Genomic DNA, 11,903 nt, shown 5'->3' on the forward strand with positions numbered 1-11,903 from the left:
AATCTGAAAGTGCACCGTATATAAAGTTATTGTCTTTCAAAAGTGAGAGTCGACTCTGAGTCAATGACATCGTTTTTCAAACGAGTCATAAGCCGCTTTGTTGTGACATCAAGACGAAACATTAGCATATTGCCCGCCCACTTATTGTGCGCTGACACCAGGGAAAACTTGAACCTCAAACCGGCAGCTGATGCCTGTGGACACTGGACAGCATCATGTCGAGAAGACGCTGTGCTCTACAATCTGAAGGTAAAGACAGTTTTTTCACTGCCCAAGGACGAGCATGTGAAGAATCAGTGGTTAAAGTTCATCTTTACCACGAGACCACAGCAGTAAAATCCTAAACTTTTGCTGCGTTCCCTTTATTTTACTGAATACTGCTTCTCAAATCTCGGAGTTCAATGCAGGATTCGCAAACCACTTGCTCTTGAAAGATGGTGTTCAAAATACTTAGTTTTGAGTTGTATATTGTGTTGGTCTCCTGCTAACTGGTTAACTCACACTACTCACACTATTACTGTCTTACTGAAATACTTCTGCTAATCAGTTGTGGGCCACTATTACCTAAAACTGTCTATTAATGCAGATTGTCTGTAGTTCTCACTACTTTGAGGAAAGATTAAGCATGGAGCAAGATTTGTTTTACCAACGTTTATGTGACATCAGTCATTCACGCTAGAGCTCGGCTACTGTCTGCACTGTTATTGATACAGTTCCCACATGTTCACCGCAATAAATAAAAAAAATACTCAGTAAATAAAATACTCAGTGTTTCGTCATCGTGTTCGGATTGATATGGTTAAATCCATGTCATTGTTCGTTACTGTGTTTAGTTTATGGTGTAGGAAGCCTCAGGACACGCAGCGCTGACGTAGTTATGGCAATGGGCGGTTTTGTTTTTGATGCGTGCGCTGCAGCGGGTAAACCAATCACAACAGGCCGAGCTGTCTGGCCAATCAGAGCCGAGTAGCTCGCGGAAAGGAGGTATTTAGAGAGATTGATTCATCTGACGATTCGTTTGAGAATCATTGAAAATGAGGTGATGTGCAAATCTATATTATGAGAAAATGAAACAGTTTTAAACCTGTTGTAGGAGACTCCAAAACAACATTAGGAAACTATAAAATAGCATAAGAGGGGCACTTTTAAGATTTTTTTAAATCAATATTTAACTCATTGTGAGTTCTGCATTGGAGGATCAGAACTTTATGTAGTTTTTCTGATAGTATGATTTCTTTTATTTATGTATTTTGTTTTGGACTGTATTTTTGTGCAGGTCCACCCATCATCTCCAGCGAACCGGTCCAGTATGCAGTTCGAGGGGAGAGAGGGGAAGTCAAGTGTTATATTGCCAGCACCCCTCCCCCTGACAAGATTGTAAGTCACATTTACATTGATGCTATTTTCCAGAAAAATGTACAAAAATATTTCTAAACAATTGATATTTCTGATATTTCAATGTTTTGCTGTTATTCACTAGTGGTAAATCAGACCAGCCCACACGGTTCGAAACCGTGATTTGCAGATTAATAGCCAAGTTTAATATCATAGAGTGAAAGTTTATCATTTGCACGTGTTTTTTTTCTCCGAATTGATTCCTCTTTCGCATCTCCTTGAGCGTAAACGGACACATACACACAAAATGTCAAAATACCCGTCTCTGCAAGTCGGGTATGTCTTAAGTGAACGTAAACAGTTGAAAAAGAAATCTGATGTGTACTATCATTATATTGGATCCATTCATTAGGTCTTAAAGTGACAGTAACCTATAAATACCTGCTGCTGTCTATGTTAATCAATTCTGTGGGAAATCTGGTTTCAAATTTTCACTTTAGAAACGTAAGACTGAATTTTATTTTATTTTTTTAAACAGTTTTTAGGTTAAAACTATCTCAAACTAGATCTGATCCCAAGGTAACACTCTCTGCTGTAGCTCAGTATATGTGGCTTTCAAACGCATGCTTTCTCTGAAACTACAAGTGATTCTAATTTAAAATGACTCTCAGCTCAGACCCCGATGCATCTCCAGGATGAGATTTATGAAATATGAAATATGGGCAGAGCAGTCGGTCCTTTTAATGCTGTAGTTTTTTCACATGTCTTGGTTTGTGAGGTAAATGGAAGCTTACCATGAGCATGTGGAGGTATGCATTTTTAAATATTCTCACAGCTCAGCATGAATAATACAACAGTTTTAGTGGTTTTGAAAGGAGAACTGGTGCTTTCTCACCATTATCCAGCCCCATGTTTCAGCACAGAAAGGCCATTTATCCCATTGCCGGTGTGAAATATGTGTTCATGCGGGCAATGCGAAGCAGATACAGTTCAGGTACATTTTATGCACTTGAGTATGCTTTTTAAATCCTAAATATTTATAAAGGATTTCTTTTTTCACTCCTCTTTGAAAGGTACAGATTATGCATTATTTTTGGTCCACTTGCTTCTTGCAGGACCACTGCAGATGACGGTGATTTTATTTGATTTTATTTCATTATTTATTTCTCAGGCATTACTAAATGGTATTTAAATGTATCATTATTTTTACATGTATAAATTTTAATGTTCACATTAGGGCTATATTTTTATGTAGTTTTGTATTTTCATGTGGAACTTAGCAAGAAGACAGGTGACCATTATACTGAAGCATTTTGTTGGTCAAATAACAATTATTATCGTCGATGTTCCCAAAAATGCTACTTTTCAGGAAATTTGTAAAGTAATTAAACACCTCATTGTCATAGTTGATATTGTGGCTCTATATATGGTCAGACACTTGCATGAGTCATTTTATTATCATTTTACCAAAATCAAACTCAAATATTTAAGATATTTTTGACCAGCGAATTTTGGACATAACTGTTTTGTTCATCATTAGAACAGCCGAATCTGAGGCAGTGAGTGCATCGCATTACGTTTTCATCAACACACAGGTTATAAAGTTTACTGTAGCTATTTGGGCACTCAGTTTTTCTGTCCAAAAGCTCATGTTATTAAAGCGGAGTGCTTCGTTCGCACAGGCTGTTTGACACAGTATTGGCTATGAGTATGACTCGACAAATGCTAGACTACAACACTCTTCTCTGCTTCTCAAATACATAAAACGTTGGCCTTTATATATAGTTTTTCTTGAGTAAAGAAAACACTGTACTTATTCAAATAAGTATTTGAATAAATAAGTATATTATTCAATATTATATATCTCTCTCTCTCAATATATATATATATATATATATATATATATATATATGATTGAACCTGCACATTTCTTAGTCTTGCAGATGCATGTGAGTGATCTCTGTGTGTTTTCCGCAGGTGTGGGCATGGAAGGAGAATGTGTGGGAAAAAGAGAAGGGGACCCTATCAGAACGATACACGGTAGAACAGAGCAAACTGACCTCTCAGGGTGGCGCAGTGCTGTCTACCCTCACCATCAACAACGTCATGGAGTCAGACTTCCAGTCGACGTACAACTGCACTGCGTGGAATTCGTTCGGGCCGGGGACCATGATCATCACCCTGGAGGAGACCGGTGAGGAGATCTGCCTGTGAAAATATATACTGTATATACAGCGCTGGGTACTAACTGATTATATTTAATCTGAATTACGTTATCAGATTCCTAAAGTTATTTATTTGTAATTAGATTACCAGTGTATTGCATTTTAAAATATAATCTAATTTGATAATCAGACTACAGTTACATTTATATTGATCACATGATTATTTATTTAATATTTACAAAATGGCAGTAAATTATTCATAATTTATTGTTTCTCAGTAATTAATCTTTTTTATTTTTTAAATTGTCCTTTAACCTATTGCTAGTATGTAATCTACCCAGATGTTATCTGTGTGTGTGTATACAGTGAAGTCTACAAATTAGTCATGAAATTTATAGACAAAGATTTGTACAGTTCGTGTCTTTAAAAGTTCACTACACAGTTCTTTAAAAGTTCACAGTAGACTACTCTACTGAAGTAAAAGAGGACAGTCTTCAATAATAAATGTCTTGAATGGAATCTCCTAAATTTACTTCAGGTTACGTCAAGTCAGGTTAAGAGTTCTCTCTACTCAATATACAGTTTGTAAGTACAGTTATAGGGGTACATAGTAGAGATTAACACACATCCATGACTCACTGGACCTGTCACGCATGCGTCATATTACAATACCGTTCCCTCTTTCCTTCTATTTTTTTATCTGTCCTGATGATTAAAAGCAAAAAGACCATCAATAAAAAGCTACCATTTTAAAACACATAGTGGTGCTTATGTTTTTCTTTGTTTTTCTTTCTTTGACACAGAGATAGTTCCAGTCGGGATCATTGCGGGCGGCACCGTCGGCTGTTCGATTCTGCTTCTGCTGTGTTTACTAGCGTTAGTGCTGTTTTTATACCGGCAACGCAAAGGAAGTAAGTTATCAAAGCCCACCAAAAGAGCTCTCTTACACCTTTTTCACAGTTAGGTATTTAAAAAATGATTTAATTATACATTACCGTTTAAAAGTTTTAGGTCAGATTTTTTTAAATGTTTATCAAAGTGCTCATCAATGGTGAATTTATCTGATTAAAAATACAGTAAAAACGGTAATATAGTGAAATATTATTACAATTTAAAATGACTTTTTTTGATTTGAATATATTTTCAAATGTAATTTATTCCTAAAATAGCATTTAATTATTTTTTAAATAGTGTGTAATTGTACATGTTTTCACTGTCACTTTTGATCAATTTAATTCACCCTTCATCAGTAATGTGAATTATTTAAAAGTATTATTAAAGACTTTTTATAATGATTTGTCACCCACTTTAACTTTGCATCGTTCTACGGTACTTAAGCAGCGAGTTACTTACAGCGCTGTACGGGAAACGCACCCCTGTCTAGTGAGCTGTGTAAAAATAAATCTAATCTAATCCAACAATAATCTGTAATGGAAAGTCTTTCAAACAGCAACATGCAAGTTTGTCTTTGAGAATGTAGAAGCAAAAGTGCCTTTAATACTCGAAAAAGCCAAGGGCAATCAGCCATATTTAAGAACATAAATAATGGCCACAAAACACGTCAAAAAGCATGTTCGTAGCGGCAATAAATCCGAGGTTTACTGAGATGTTTACTTTCCAGGTCGTCGAGGGGTCACGCTCGGCAAGCCAGATATCAAGGTAGAGACCATAAACAAAGAGACCCACAGCCTGGAGGAAGACTCGGGTAGCGTCTCCACTGCAACACGCATGGTTAAGGCCATGTACTCTGTGAGTACTTTTGACAACACAACACAACAGCAATAACCGGAGGATGTAGAGGGACTTTGAGATTGTGAAGTATAATAGTTTAATTATTTAAAGTAAGATATTACTTATCCTGAATAAAAAATCTTTTTATTCTGCACTAGTTAACACTTTATTTTGTCAGTTCACTTTAGACATACTACTAATTATAAGTGATTTTGCAAATACATGACAACTAGCAGTCATTAGAGTATTAGTGGAGTGTGTGCCTAATATCTGCTAACACTTTATTTTGATGCACCCATAACAGATATTCTACTAAACATAAGTTACTTAACCTAACAGTCTACTAATACTCTAATGAGAGTTGGACATTTATAATTAGTAGACGGTCTAAAGTGGACTATTGAAATAAAGTGTTGCCCTGTACTGTATTAAATAATTTTGTTGATGAGCAAGTTAAAACTCATGAATAGTTCAGTAGCTCACAACTGCTAAATATTATAATTTATCATTCTGACAAGACCTGGACTTTTTTTCTGCAAAATGTAGAAAGGACAGTTTGCATAATATTAATTTTATGAATTATTCATATTCCTATGGTAATATTGAGTACGAATTTCTCTTGATTCAATGTTGTGTCTTTTTCGAGTAGTGATTGTGCCTTTTCCTGTGAAGATGAAGCAATAACACTGACACTAACTAATTCATTGATAATGCTGAAATACACTTCTTTAACATTTTACAAAAATTAATTACTAATAAACCTTACTTTCTCCTATGTATTTCCTATTAAATAACATTTCCAAAGCTAAAATTAATCATTTTTCTCTCTCAACCTCCCTCTCTTCCTTTATATCCTTCCTCTCTTTTCCTCTTCTTATCTCCTGTTGGTTTTCCTCCCCTCTTACGTTGTATCTCTCTCCCCCTCTTGGTTGCTCTCTTGTCGTTTATGGTTTAGTTTTTACCTTCTGTGACCCTCTCTCCCTCCTCCCAGCCTTTTAAAGATGACATTGACCTCAAACAGGAGTTACGCAGTGACACGCTGGACACGCGCCAGGACTACGAGCTCAAGGTGAATAGACACACTTCCGATGCTTCACACACTAACACAAGTGATATATGACCTGTACTTTGTTTTACAAAAACGTGCAGCTTCTATAGACCTCAACAGTCAGGTTCCTCACGCTAAAATCCCCTTCATTTCTCCGTAGAGAAATTAGCATTTATTATTTTAAAGCGGTATTTAAAAAATGTCGAATATCGGCCGATCACTAGTTTTACCCTTGCTAGAAAGAAAAACCATTAGGTCCAATATTGTTTTTGTTCGGGAAAATGCTAGTGTGGAAGCCATACGTGTGATTTTAACTTTTTTTTTTTTTTAAACGTTGGGTATAATTCCCCCTCTGATTTTCCAGTAACTTTTTTGTTTTAAATCGCTTGTAATGTTAGTCATTAAGTTGTTTTGTTTGGTTCGGTCCAGTTCATGGCTTAAAAAAATTCTCTTTTCTAATCTCTATGGAGAAATGAATGGGAAAAATATTTACAGAACCAAGAATGTGGTTCAAATTGATTTTTTTTTAAATCCATCTTTTCTGCAGTGGGGTCTGTAAAATGTAAATGCTTTTTAAAATCTCTTAGCTCACCATAGGAATATTGTGAAATTAGCCATTACTCCAGTCTTCATGATCCTTCATAAATCATTCAAATATGCTGATTTTTTTGCTCAAGAAACATTTATTATTATTATCAATGTTGAAAGCAGTTAATCATTTTTTTGTGGAAAAGTGATACTTTTTTTTATGAGTATTTGATGAATATAGAGTAACTGTCACTTTTAATTTAATGCCTTAATAAAAGATTTTTAAAAAATGTTACTCCGCAAACGTTTGACGGTCAGTGTGTATACGTTAGTATATAGCGGTTTTAGTTTTTGCCAAAACAACCTTCACTGAAGATGTTATCTTTTCTACAGGACCCAACAAACGGCTACTACAACGTGCGAGCTTCCACCCATGATGAGGGACGTCCCGCCTCCCGATCCATGCACTACTCGGACTACCGCACCTCGGGCCAGCCAGGGGGCGCTGCGGCGGTTGTTAGCAGTAGTTCAGGAGCTCCTGGAGCCACGGCAGGTCCGGGAACACCGAGCAGTTTGGCTCCGGGGTCACGAGCGGGCTGCTACGACCCTCGTCCTCCCTCCAGACTCTCACACAACAGCTATGCCCAATTCAACACGTTCACCCGCGCTGGGCAGTCCCAGCAGCCTCCGCCCAGTTCTGGCCCACAGACTAGCGACTTCCCTGCCGAATGCAGCCTCTTGGACTCGACCGCACAGCTTGGATATGAGAATTATGGCTACCCGTCGCACTATCCGGCATTTCGGATGGGTTTTGCTCCGCCCAGCCTCGCCCCGTTGGAAGGCGGGCCGGCTTATGAGATGTACGGGGTTGGGCCGAGCGTCGGCGCAGGCGGCGGTACCGGGACCCCAGAAACTGGACTTGGGAAATATGGCAGTTCCACACGGTTCTCATACACCTCCCAGCATTCCGATTACTCCCACCGACACACACAGAGGATGCAGACACATGTGTAAGAGAGAAACATCACTGAAGTTACGCTGATGTATAAGTGCATATAAGTACACACACTTACACAGATACACAGGACGGAGATAACGAATGAAGCACAGATAAACACGGGAGGGTGAACGAACGAAAAGAAGGTCAAACCGAGTAGGAGCGTTTATTTCTCAGCCGCAGGAGCTGAAAGCGAAAGTCACAATCAAGAAAGACTGACGTTTAGAAAAGATCTAATTGAAGATCGATAAATTCTGAATGCTTTTAATAAGCATGATCACAGAGGGGATTCCTGGGAAATGAAGGGTGCCCTGTTATAGGCTTCTAGTCTGTTTAACAGTGGTCTCTCTCTCACAGAGATGGTCATATGAGATACATGTATGAATTCTCTTCAATGGCTTCTTCAACTTCTCTCCTTAAGCTTATTATAGTTTAAAATGACATTTAATGGCAAACTGCACAATGTACAGTAAGGTCCAAAACTCTGAAACTACCCATTTTTTTTATTTTAACAAACTCAAAGTTTCAGGATTTAAATAACACAATGCATTCAAAAACAGGAAAAGCTAAATAAAGCAGAAATATTTAAGGTTCTACACTATTTCTAGGTCACTAATCAAATGTAAGTCAGTTTTGATCATGTGAACTTCTTATCCAAACCATTTTCTTTCTTCCATTAAAGGACATGATGCTCTTGGGTAATTTATTTAAATACAGTAATAATGTGTTTACCACATTTAAAGCCATTAAAGCAGGAGGCCTCAAGATGACTTAATGATTTAAAATGAGTCAAATCAAGCATACAAATAAATGAAATAAATAAAAATAAACTTAATTCGTATTTTAAGTAGCCCCCTCAACATCTTTTTTGTTTTCTTTAAAGATCCTACAACCTTGAAAAACATTGACATACTGATCATTTTTAAGACCTGAAAACCTGAAAATCGTATACATTTTTATAATGAATATACATTTTTTCTAGTTAATGCCGAAGCTTAATAAAAAAAATATTTTATTAGGTAGAATTTGCAAGTAAAAATATATATATATATAAAAAATCCTTATCCGGTATTTCATGTACAACTGAAAAAATCAGTGTGGGGGTTATTACAGGCAATTACGATGTAATACTACACTCTTATTGGTAGCTGAAAGCATGACTCAAATTTATCAAAATATTTAATAATCAAACACATAGGGTCGGATTTAGGGCCTTATTATTATTGCATAAGCATTTGTAGGAGTTAACCTTTCAGATGGGAGTATTTTAAATGAATAATGCAAGGTGATTTACTAAGCTCTTCGCTAGTATTTGCACTATTATTTACCGCCCAAAACTGCATGTCTTAATTACATATGCTAATTTGCGCTGCTCTTGGTAGATTGCGTTGATCATTATAGAAATGATCCAGCTTTATAAGTTTTTTAATTTGCACGTCACCAGTAGATCACTCACAGAACTTTACACTCCCACGCTAATTTACTCTGTTTAGTGAATCATAATGGGCGAGAGGTGTGTAGAACCTTTCACTCAAAATTATGAAAAGGAAAAATGATACATCTATGGATATTTGAGAAGACTTTTAGACCCCACTGTACACAAATACCAGTGTTACAAAACATCCAATCATTTTTCCATTTATTCTCAAATAAAAGTCTGCGTTTGACAAAAGAGATAAAGAGCACATGATACTCATACAATACTCTTGATCACCAAAGCAACGCTTTTTTTTTTAAAGTCTAGATAACTCTTTATTACTGTGTAAATCAGCATCTACCTGGCTATCCAGCTTGCTGAGCTACCTCGATAAACAGGTTAGTAGCCTTCCAGTGCAGCGACACCGTCGCGCTAGTGCATCTCCATTTAAACAGCACTTTTGAGCATTTGCAATAAAACACATTACCCTTTAAATTTCAACATTATGACGGAAACCAGTCGAGGAAGCCATTTAACCATTTTCAGACATGGCCATTTAGCTCACTATCGTACAAATAGTTCAGAACCATGGAATATATATAAATCTATATACATATTCATATACAGGAATGCCCCACTCTTTTCCATGGTGCTTTTGTTGTGGGGTCATTGTTTGCACTGCATTCCAGTATTCTAGCTTAGATTACCCTCATAATCGATATGTAATCTCTCATTTGCACACTAGGCTAGAGCGTTTTCTCTCTATGTTTTGAATATTACCGAAAATCTTCTTTTTTTTTTTTTGTCATATTTCTGTAAGTGATTCTGGACCAAAGGTTCAACGTTAGAGTATCAGTCTTTATTTGGGTGATATTCACCTCAACAAACAAGAAAATATGCAGATTTGTTTGTTATCGTTGTTTGCGAATTTAATCGGTCGCTAGTGACCCAGAGCTTTTTTTTCCCTCTCTTTTTTGTTTTGAGGGTTGGGAACAGCAGAGAAGGTCTTAAACTGATCCAGCCTTAGGTATCCAATCTCACCCTTACTGATCTGAGATCAGGCTGCTATCACATTCGTCTTAAAGATAATGAAGATCAAATTGGAACTAATTTAAGGTCAGAGGTCTGGAGTGGTATTTTAACGTCTCGCGCCCCAGACTTTGATGTTGTGAGGTTTGAGATTTGGAGAGTCTTTCACTCACTTATTCACACAGACACACACCTAATATTTGTGCCAAACACAGACGACAAACTTGAAGTATTTTCCGCCAATTTCGAAAAACTACCTTACGGGGACCAGAGATGGACTTTGGCTATGAACTATCCTTAACGGATTTTGAAGGATGTCGTTGTCACAGCAATGACGGATGAGGATGAAGACAATCCCTCAGAGCAGTGAGATACTAGTTTTCGTCTTCGTCCACGTTTCAAACGAGCCCTGTAAATACTTCCCATGTGTAATTCCGACTTCAAGTATTATTTGACATCATCCAAATGTGATGCACTCTTTAAATGCAGTATTGTTATGTTTTTTAATTGCGTGAAGAAGGTTGACAAACGCCATAGAGATGGTACTTTCGGACTCAGTACGGTACAAGGCGGACGATTGGTTGGAGCCAGTACGATATCAAGAGTGTTCGGGAAGATCCGGAAACATCTTGAGCTGCCAATCACTCATCCTTTATACTGATGGCCTGGGGAAATTCTTGTGGGACATCATGTGACCCGCTGGACAGTATTTGCATTCCCCGCCCCATCTAAGAACTTGAAGCTCTATGAAGACGAGAAAGAAGGAATATATGAAGGAGTGAATAAAAATAAAGAGTGGCCTTAGGAAAACATGACTTTTATATTCCCTCACTTTATAAACCGGCTTTAGGCCAGAGGAGTGTGTGCAGATCAAGGTATGCGTGTTTTTGTGCGAGTGCGATTGAGTATATGAAAATCTTTATGTAGTCCGTTCATTTACTTCTCTCACGTTCCTGCTCCAATACTTTTCTTCTGCTGGTAGGAGTGTATCCTGTATAATTGTGTCTTAGAAAATAAACGTTGACCTTACTGTACTGTTCTTGGTAGCTGACAAATGTTTGACAAATGTACAACAAAAGTTATTGATTTTTTTTTATTTCCCTTTGATTTTTTCCAATATTTTTTAAAAATGTTACGTAATTATTTTTTCACAGTATATCAGAAATAAAAGCACTGTTTTTCTAAGAATCAATGAAGCATTGAATGTGTGGTTTATATATAAATGTACTGTTCATTCTTGTGTTTGGGAATGTGTGAGTTTAAAGTGTTAGTTTACCCAAAAATGAAAATTCTGTCAGTATTTACTCACCATCATGTTGTTCCAAACCCGTAACACCTTCGTTCATCTTCGGAACACGAATTAAGATATTTTTGATGAAATCTGAGATCTGGATCACTCCTCCATAGGCTTCTTCAGGGATTGAAACTGGCCAGCCCCGAAAAGTTATTAAAGATATCGTTAAAATAGTCCAAGTGACTACAGTGGCTCAATCTTAAGTTTATCAAACGACGAGAATACTTTTGGTGCGCAAAAAAACAAAAATAACGACTTTATTTCAACTATTCATTTCCTTCTCTGTGGGCCTCGAGTCAGTTCACTAGTGTAACAGCGTAAACTTCTGTTGTTGTACAGAAAAAAATATTTTAGTCTCT

General features: G+C 37.0%; 1 protein-coding gene across 2 annotated transcripts in view; it reads left to right on the forward strand.

Annotated features, from left to right (window-relative positions):
* Positions 1-11,442, forward strand: part of kirrel1a (kirre like nephrin family adhesion molecule 1a) — a 46,979-nt gene extending 35,537 nt beyond the window's left edge. Inside the window, exons 10-15 of one of the 2 annotated variants that reach the window (XM_077227827.1) lie at positions 1,277-1,377; positions 3,313-3,529; positions 4,304-4,411; positions 5,122-5,249; positions 6,223-6,300; positions 7,201-11,442. In XM_077227827.1, the coding sequence (XP_077083942.1) occupies positions 1,277-1,377; positions 3,313-3,529; positions 4,304-4,411; positions 5,122-5,249; positions 6,223-6,300; positions 7,201-7,821 (1,253 nt within the window). In that variant the 3' untranslated portion in view covers positions 7,822-11,442. Of the gene's footprint in view, positions 1-1,276; positions 1,378-3,312; positions 3,530-4,303; positions 4,412-5,121; positions 5,250-6,186; positions 6,301-7,200 lie in introns of both variants that reach the window. The other variant, XM_077227826.1, reaches the window with a different exon arrangement.
* Positions 11,443-11,903: the final 461 nt, after the last annotated feature.

This window comes from Siphateles boraxobius, unplaced genomic scaffold, assembly GCF_051911475.1.
Source record: "Siphateles boraxobius isolate OS27281-9 unplaced genomic scaffold, OSU_SipBor_1 130, whole genome shotgun sequence".
Lineage (NCBI taxonomy): Eukaryota > Metazoa > Chordata > Actinopteri > Cypriniformes > Leuciscidae > Siphateles > Siphateles boraxobius.